The 9,118-nt window shown below is 48.9% G+C and overlaps 1 protein-coding gene across 1 annotated transcript in view; it reads left to right on the top strand.

Moving 5' to 3' along the window:
* Window positions 1-261: 261 nt before the first annotated feature.
* Window positions 262-9,118, top strand: part of DENND6B (DENN domain containing 6B) — a 29,647-nt gene continuing 20,790 nt past the window's right edge. The window contains exons 1-4 of the mRNA XM_006033615.2: window positions 262-327; window positions 5,499-5,537; window positions 5,622-5,664; window positions 7,200-7,312. Coding sequence (XP_006033677.1) covers window positions 262-327; window positions 5,499-5,537; window positions 5,622-5,664; window positions 7,200-7,312 — 261 coding nt within the window. The remainder of the gene's footprint in view (window positions 328-5,498; window positions 5,538-5,621; window positions 5,665-7,199; window positions 7,313-9,118) is intronic.

Below are 9,118 nucleotides of genomic sequence, written 5' to 3'. Positions count from 1 at the left end.
GGAGGCTGGATCCCATGGGTTGGCGGCTGCCCGCTCACAAGCCAGATACCATCAGTTGGTGGACTGGATCCAGCCTGCGGGCCGTATTTTGCGCACCCCTGATATAGACCTAGGTATCGCTGTAACTGACCCCTATAAGTATTTCCAAAATACTTTGTCTGTGTGCCAGTGACGTGTCTAAGTGGACGTGGGAGGGAGTAAGGTGTTTCCTTGTTGCATGCATGTATCGTATTGCTCTGGAGGAATCGCTTATGCTACGATATGCTTCCTTTCCGCATGCTGATGCAGTTCCCCAAAACGCCCGTGGTGCTTATCGCTGAGGGATGGGTACACAGGATGTGGCTACCGCCCTTCTGTTAAAGGGATGAATCTGGCTTCTAGAGACTGGTAGTTCTTGTGTGCTGCCCTTATCTGAAGAAGCACTGTGCAGAGTTCATAGATACGAATGAGCTGGTGGCTGCTGGTTCCTGCCATGCTGGTAAAAGTCGTTGGTGAGACAGTCTGAGCATCCTTAGTGTTGTATGCTCATCCACTGCCTTTCCTCCACACCCGCCTGGCTGGTCAGTGCATAAATTGGTACTGAGAGAGGAAAAGAGTGCAAAATGGTTTCTCTTTTTGCACCCTGTGGATGCTCTCCCATCTTGGACTCGTTCATTCTAAACGCGGGGGTTTCTTAATGGCTCACAGGAGTCTAGTCTTTATTTTGATCCATTTAGTTTGCAAAGTGGCTAATGAAGTCTAAACACAGTCACTAAATAAAACACAAAACACAAGCACTGCAGACCTAGTTTTCTCAGTCTTGAAGGATTCCTCTGAACTGTGCAACCTCCTCCTTTGTGGAAGGCAACTTTTCTAAGAGGTCTCAGATTAGTTGAAGCCTGCAAAGTCCATTCAGTCAGGTAATTTCTTCCCTCTTACTGCTGCCCCCGTTCTGTGTAGAAGCCGCTTCATCGGAGCCTTCTTGCTGTGTGCTGTCTGCCATTCAACAGTCCTCATGAAGGCAAACCCAACCAAGCCTGTTACCAGCTCAAATGGGCCTTGTGAATACACCCTTGACACCAGACAGTTTAGTCTAGGTGTGCACTTTTTCAAACACTGTGTTATTTGTGTGCTGTCTGTATGCAGCCATTAAATCAGTCCTAAATATAGGAAGTCCGTTGGCTGAGGTCAGGCCCCTTGGCGGTGCGTGAGCGTAGGCAAGGTGTTACAAAAAGAGACACCGGCTGATTCAGGAACCCGGTATAATTACAAAGGTTGAGTCAGGCACCAATTTGGGTTTCCTCAAATAGCCTATGAACAGATAAAAATACCAAGGAAATATTTAAAAAAAATACTTCCCAGTTTGTTTGTTTGACTGCCAACAGCAAATGTGGGAAACGGGTCTTCCCACCAGCCTTTTGTCATTTAACTTCCAGGGCCCTGGCTACTCTGTAGTTGCTGTCATGGAAGCTGGCAGTGCGGTGCTGAAGATGGGCCCTGGGCATGCAAGCACCATCCCTGCATCCCTAACCCTTCCAAACACGGGCACTTGGTGCAGGAGGGAGTTATTTTGGGACTGCTGGGCTCCATTTTCAGGGATACAGTTTTGTTGCTATGACAGTAGCAAGCACTCTGTGTCCTTGGAGAAATCAATGTGGAAAGGCCTGTTTTCCCCAGGACATGGAGCCCTTGCACTCTTCGCTCAGCCGGGAAGGGAGGGCCCTATCTCACTAAGCATCCAGAGCGATAGAAGCAGACTTGTGTGGGCAGTTCTACACTGAAATAGTTCCTCTTGCAGGTGGTCTTTATTGCAATTGAAGGGATGGAGTATTTGCTTCTTTTCATCCTTGTTAGCTAATCATAGAAAATTAGGGTTGAAAGGGACCTACCTTCTAAGAGCTCACATCTAGTTCAACCTCCTGCTCAAAACAGGACCAGCCCCAACACACCTCTGCTTCAGTAGGACATGTGCTGGAAATGAGAAAGCCAGGACCTAAGGTCCAGACTTCAGAAAATAGTTTCTGATTTATTTATTTTTTTGTGGGGGAACACCAATTTTTGCATAGCTCATTGTGAGACACTTGGGCTAGACTTCCCAAAATGCCGAGTGCCTGTAGACTCTCAGAAGCCTAGGCAATGAGGACTCAGTGCAAAAACAGAATAAGCAGTTCATAAATATACTTCTTTACCAGACTTCAGTTTTAATGTCCACCATCACGTGCTGGTGTCTAAAAGCGCTGGTTCTTGAGGATTGTCTTTCCCCCAGCAGCCTCTTCAGCCTCTGCAGTGTACCTGAAATAGCTCCTGCTGTTCCCCAGCCTGCTTTGTTTTGCAAGGCTCTGGCTGTTGGATTGCTAATCAATATAGCTCTGGTCGTTAACTTCACCCGTTGGCAGGCTAGTTCAGCCAGCTTCAGAGAGAAACTCTGAGGAATTGTTAGAAGTTGGCCAAGCTCGGTTCTGTGAACCTTCCACGCTCTGGCTTAGAGCCCGTCACAGCTATTTATAGACTCGAAAGGGAAGCCAAGCTTTGAGGACAGCTTCTGATTTGAGTACCAGTTGGATCTTGGACTGGCCTGAAACAGAACCATCTCCTGGGAGATGCAGAAGAGTACTGATGAGGCAATCCCTGTCTTGCAGGTCATCCGGTGCTAGCTACTTTATCATTGTCCCCGTTCGGCTCATCTAAAATCTGCCTGTGGTTTCAGACTTTGGCATTATTCTTCATTCTCCATTGAGAAATGCTGCTCAGAGGCAGCTGCTGTATTGTTGAAGGTGCATATGAACTGTAGGCTCTATCGGGGTAGGGGAAAGGTAGAACCAACAGCTTGATGTTCACGTTGCTGTGTCACTTCTTGGTGTCTGTGACTGAGATTCCTGTTCTGAAGAGCACCTTGCTGGTGCACGTTGGTTGCTTACAGGCTTCTCTAATTGCCCCCAGCAGAGAAATGTTGAATGAACTGAATTTTTCTTTATTGGCAGTCTGTAGCTGCAGGCTGGTGTAGGCCCCATTGGACTCTTTAGCTGTGACGTCTGTGAAAACTTGGCAGTGGTGAGGCTGTGGGGTGCTGAGACCACTGCTGATCCACTCTGCATCCTTTTGCTGGCTTCTTGTGCTCTTTAATTATAAGCTCTGTGGGGCAGGGCCTAACCTGTGTTTGCACTTAACTAGCACAGCAGAAGCCTGGTTCATGGTAAGGCTGGAATAAACATATTTCTGCCCTGCAGAAAAGGACCTGGGGGTGACAGTGGACAGGAAGCTGAATAGGAGCCAGCAGTGTGCCCTTGTTGCCAAGAAGGCAAATGGCAGCTTGGGCTGCATTGGCAGGGGCGTTTCCAGTAGGTCAAGGGAAGTCATTCTTCCCCTCTATTCAGCACTGGGGAGGCCACATCTGGAGTCCTGTGTCCAGTTTTGGGCCCCCCACTACAGAAAGGGTGTGGATAAATTGGAGACCGTCCATAAGAGGGCAGTGAAAATGGTTGGGGAGCTGGGGGTCATGACGTGTGAGAAGAGGCCATGGGAACTGGGCTGCTTTAGTCTGGAGAAGAGAAGACTAAGGGGGGATTTGATAGCAGCCTTCAACTCCTTGCAGGGGGGCTGCAAAGAGGATGGAGCTGGGCTGTTCTCAGTGGGGGCAGACGACAGGACAAGCAACAATGGGCTCAAGTTGCAGCAAGGGAAGTTGAGGGTGGATATTAGGGAAAACTTTTTGATGAGGAGGGCGGTGAAACCCTGGAACAGGGTCCCCAGAGAGGCGGTGGAGTCTCCATTCTTTGAGTTTTTGAAGACTCGGGTAGACAAAGCCTTGGCTGGGATGATGTAGTTGGTGCTGGTCCTGCTTTGAACAGGAGGTTGGACTAGATGTGACCTCCTGACGTCCCTTCCCACCCTCTTTTTCTCTGATTTCTATGATTCTATAAATTCCCATTTATACATAAATGAAGCTGGAGTCAAACATACAACATGTATCTGTTGTTCTGCTCCTCCGGCCACAGGGATGTTATTCTTCTGCAGCCTACAGCATGTTTGGACCATTTAAATAAAATCATGGGCAGCTTTTAAGTAAGGTTCAAAACCAAACAAGAAATTGGCCCTTCTTCTCTTCACGCCTTAAGGTTGTGATTAAGTGCTGTCCTGAGCAGAGATGCTTTCCTAACTGGGGGCATAAAAAGGGATGGGTGTTTGAACTGTGTCAGGCTGTGGGAGGGGAGCTGCATCTTGTGTTATTCAAAATGGTGGGGGGCAACCTGTGGTATGAGTGCCAGAAGTGGGACTGGCAGCCTCTGTGTGTGGCATGTGGCAGCCTGGGCAGCAGATATGGCAGAAAGCAGAGCAGGACATAAGGCAGGGAGCAGAAGCAGAGCAGCAGACAGGGCAGAGGGAGGGGATCTAAGTGGCATTTGGTGGTGATGTGGGACTAATTTGTGGCTGACCTGCCAAAAAGGTTGTACCCCTCTCCAATTTAGAGAACGCTGGAATCGCAGCAGCACTCCATGTTTTTCAGATTGAGCAGTGCCATCACCTAGCTCTTGTCTCTTCCTCCCTTCTCCATTAAACCGGGGAAGGGGGTGAAGTTAAAATCTGAACTGTTTTTTCCATCTACAAATCTGTTATCAAATAGTTTCATAGTTTCATAGTTTCAGGGTCGGAAGGGACCTAATAGATCTTCTAGCCCGACCCCCCGCCAGGGCGGGAGAACAACCCAAAAAAAACTCACCCTAAAAACAAAAACGGGACTCAAATGAGTCCAGCCAGGTAAGTATCCAGCCTCTTCTTAAAGACCCCCAGGGTAGGGGCCAGCACCACCTCCCTTGGAAGTTGGTTCCAGCTCCTAGCCGCCTTAACTGTGAAGTAGTTTTTCCGGATGTCCAATCTGTACCTGCTCTCCATCAACTTGTGCCCATTACTCCTTGTTATGCCAGCGGGGGCTAGGGGAAACAGCGTCTCCCCCAAACCCTTCTGGTTCCCCCTAGTGAGTTTATAGACGGTCACCAGGTCCCCCTCAGCCTTCTCTTGTGGAGGCTGAATAGGTTCAAGTCCCGCAGTCTCTCACTGTAGGGTCTGCCCTGTTGTCCCCGGATCATGCGGGTGGCCCTCCTCTGGACCCTCTCCATGTTGTCCACATCCCTCCTGAAATGCGGCGCACAGAACTGGACACAGTACTCCAGCTGCGGCCTGACCAGCGTCGCATAGAGGGGGAGGATCACCTCCCTGGCTCTACTCGAGATGCACCTGTGGATGCACGACAAGGTCCGGTTAGCCCTGCCAAATAAATGTGGCTTCTCTCATAGTCTGCCTCTCAGTAGTAGCCAGGAGACTCCTACTGTGCCAGGAGATTGTAGATGGGAATGCACTCCTCTTGATAGCATGAGCTACAATTTGTGGATTATGCAGCCTGGTTTCTCTCATAGCTGGGAAGCTCTTGGTGTTGCAGACTTTGACCTGTACAGGCAGGCAGGCAAGATGGGAACACAGCAGGGCTGAAACCCACAGCTCATTGTCTCTGGTTTGTTTTGCAGTTGGTGTATCCTTATGACTTCAGGCTGACGGAAAAAGAGGTAAGACTCATTTCTTTTGGCTGAAGCATTCTGGGCAGACATGGCAGCCTGGAGGTCTTACCCTCTGTGTTCTGATTCTTGCAGAAAACCAGCATTTGCTACTTATCCTTCCCGGACTCCTACTCAGGTAGGTAGCTTCTGTGGGTTCTGCCTGGAGGGTGCAGATGGTTCTTGTCTCTCGTGACAGACGTGAAGGTTTGTGTGGGAAAAAGTGAGTCAGTGTCTAATGCAGCAGCGAGACTGATAGGCTGCATCCTCCAAACAGTGACCTCAGAGAGCCTGCAGGCTGAGTGCTGTGCACAGAGGCTTCCTATTTTGCTCCTTATCTGAATACAGAACCTGTGATCTTGTGGGTCACCAGACCAGAGAGTTTCTCCATTAGCGTGTGCATGCTCATGGCTTACTGGGGCCAATCAAATAGTAAAAGTAGTCAGGAGGTCCACCAGCTCTCCACCGTGTGTAGGCATGAGAAAAAGGCTGCACACACAGGGCCAGGTATGTGGCTTTTCTGGGGAAAGGGTGATTGGATTGCAAAAGGAAGCATGATTAAAGGCTGTGTTTACAAACCAGAGCAGTGGCAAGAAGGTGGGAAGCCACAGCAGGCCATATCCAGTCAATCCCTCGGGGACTGGTATCTCGGTGTTCCTTGCTGCCTGCTGTCTGTGCATGGTGCTTCCATCCCTTCTTTTATGAGCACTGTCTATACCTCATAGATCTCTGATGCTCATCCTAAATTCTCTCTTTCTTGGTGTCGTCCTTTTACTTCTAGCTACACTTCCTCATAACCCACAAACTAATCCCTTTCCTTCCTTGGGTATTAAAGCAGCTACAAACTTGTGGAGGGTGTATCATGTCTCTTCTTTCTGCACCTCAGTTAGCTGGGTTTGTTTGTTTGTTTGTTTTTACTTCCGTTTTATGTATTTAGCTCTTTCTTTATAAGACAACCCCTCTCACTTCCTGCTGCTATGGGCTGTAGGTATATGATCCAGCATGCCTGGATTCTAGGACTCTGAACTGCGCTGTGGACATCCTTGGATTACTGGTTTGTTTTCCACAGCACTGAACACTAGTGTCAGCTTAGCTTTCCTTTCATACATGCGGTGATTTGGAGTCTGGAGGAGGTGACCTCGTTTTGCATATGTTCTCTCCAAGTCTCTGTCCGTTCCGTCCAGTTTATCATAGTATCAAGAGCATGAAATTCTCTCCTACGTGCAGAGTATTCTTAGATGGTAAGGGGAAGGATTCCCAGCTGTGCAGCTCACCCACTCCATCCACTTGCCAGAAGCAGTATGTACCGGCTTTCGGGCTATGGTGCACAGCTTACGTTTTTCACACAAACATTTATGTGTTGGTTTGCCGTCTGGTGGGATAAAGGGGTGACGGTTGCAGCTGCTCTGTGTGGGTGGTACTAGCTGGTGTCTTTAATATACCCAGTAAGGGGCATGGATTAAATGCATTATTAATACAAAAACTTCTCCACTCTGCTACATCTTCTTTCTAACGGATGTTGCCGTTGCACGGATGTTGCTGTTGCATGCACTGTCAGTTTGAGTTTCTTATAACATGCCTCTTGATTCTGAAATCCCTTTGATTAACAGCAAACCCTCTGCCTATTCCATACTGAACCTGCTTTCTGAGTGCGTGTGATCTTCTTTGTCTCAGGCGGCCTAGGGGATACCCAGTTTAGCTTCCGCCTTCGTCAGTCGGGGGGGCAGAGGACCACTCATTTTGGGGATGATGGCGAGTATAACAGAGAAGCCCCCCTAACACTACAGGTCAGTTATCGCTCAGCACACAGGTTTCACCCACAACATGGGCATTATTATTTATGGGTTTAAAATGGGAAAATATGTATACGAATTTAGTTTTGCTAGAAATAACTCTTCTGCTCTTCCAGTGTTTGCCCCAGGCCCTAAGGACAATCATAGAGGGGTGAGCTTTCTTTTCAGCACAGGAATTCCCATTTGTGATCATGTTAGCAGTGGGGTACACTACAAAGGACTTTAACCTCTTGGAGAGAATAAAGCCTTGAGTGTTGGAAGGAGCCAAGCTAGAGCGGTGGTGCCATCATGTTATAAAGACTGATGTGCCCACATGCTGCTCAGCCCATTTCGCATAGAGAAGGCGAGCCTGTCCAGGTACCGACTTTCCTACCAGAGCAGGATGCCATCGCACCAGCTTTTGTCCTCTCCTTCCTTGCCGTCTTGAGTGGTGGAGCACTTTGTAAAAACCTCTTGAGTTTATAGAAGCATAGAAAATAAGGGTTAGAAGGGAACTCAGGAGGTGACATCTAGTGCAATCCCCTGCTCAGAGCAGGACTAGCCCCAGCTAGATTATCCCAGCCAAGGCTTTGTTGAGCCTGGCCTTAAAAACCTCCAAGGATGGAGACTGCACCATCTCTCTAGGTAACCTGTTCCAGTGCTTCATCACCCTCCTAGTGAGAGATTTTTTTTCTAATATCCAACCAAAACTTCCCTTGCTGCAACTTGAGACCAGCCATGACATGCTTTGAGGAGTGGTTTGTAGCGATGCTGGTGCAAAAGGAAGTGATTGTCCTTCTTCCTGAATCCTGAGCTTTTCTCTGCACTCAGAAGTCTCACAACACACAACAGCTGTGTTGCTGTCCAGTCCTCAGGAGAAGGAGGCCTTCTCTCTCAGTGGCTGTCTCACCAGGTGCTACAGAAAGGGCAAAGCAAAGCAGCCAGAAAGCCAGATGTTGCTGCTGGAAAAAGGAGCAGCTGAAAAATGTGCTAAATACTTTGCTCACTGGGAGGGGCTCTAACGCCCCAAAAAAGAGAAGGGGTCTGGATTGTAGTGCAAGTAACTGGAGCCCATTGCTACCCTGGTGCAGTCTGGGGGAGTTTAGAGCTGCGAATTTGAAACGGCACATGGGGGTTTTCAACCAATACCCCCAAGGTTTCCTTGGATTACAAGCTCTGTCCTGTGTAGAGCCTAAAAGGCATTGCTGTAAGGCTGTAAGCAGACATCTTATTTGATGCAGGCCTGATTGTCCCAGGCTTTGACCAGGGTCATAGGATCGTAGAAAATGAGGGTTGGAAGGGACCTCAGGAGGTCACATCTAGTCCAACCCCTGCTCAAAAGCAGGACCAGCTCCAGCTAGATCATCCCAGACAAGGCTTTGTTGAGCCTGGCCTTACAAACCTCCAAGCATGGAGACTCCACCACCTCTCTGGGGAGCCTGTTCCAGTGCTTCACCACCCTCCTAGTGAGAGAGTTTTTCCTAATAATCAGCCGGTACTTCCCTGGCTGCAACTGGAGCCCATTGCTCCTTGTCCTGTCATCTGTCACTACTAAGAACAGTCCAGCTCCATCCTCTTTCAAACCCCGCTTCAGGTAGTTGAAAGCTGCTATTAAATCCCCCCTCAGGCCTTTCGTCTCCAGACTAAATCAATCCAGTTCCCTCAGCCTCTCCTCACAAGTCATGTGCCTCTGCCCCTGAACTGTTTTCATTGCCCTCCATTGGACTGTCTCCAATTTGTCTGCATGCTTTCTGTAGTGGGGGGCCCACAACTGGACGCTGGACTCCAGATGTGGCCTCCCCAGGGCTGAATAGAGGGGTA

The sequence above is a fragment of the Alligator sinensis genome, unplaced genomic scaffold, assembly GCF_000455745.1.
Source record: "Alligator sinensis unplaced genomic scaffold, ASM45574v1 scaffold1083_1, whole genome shotgun sequence".
Taxonomy (NCBI): domain Eukaryota; kingdom Metazoa; phylum Chordata; order Crocodylia; family Alligatoridae; genus Alligator; species Alligator sinensis.
This window is presented reverse-complemented; position numbering and strand designations above follow the sequence as displayed.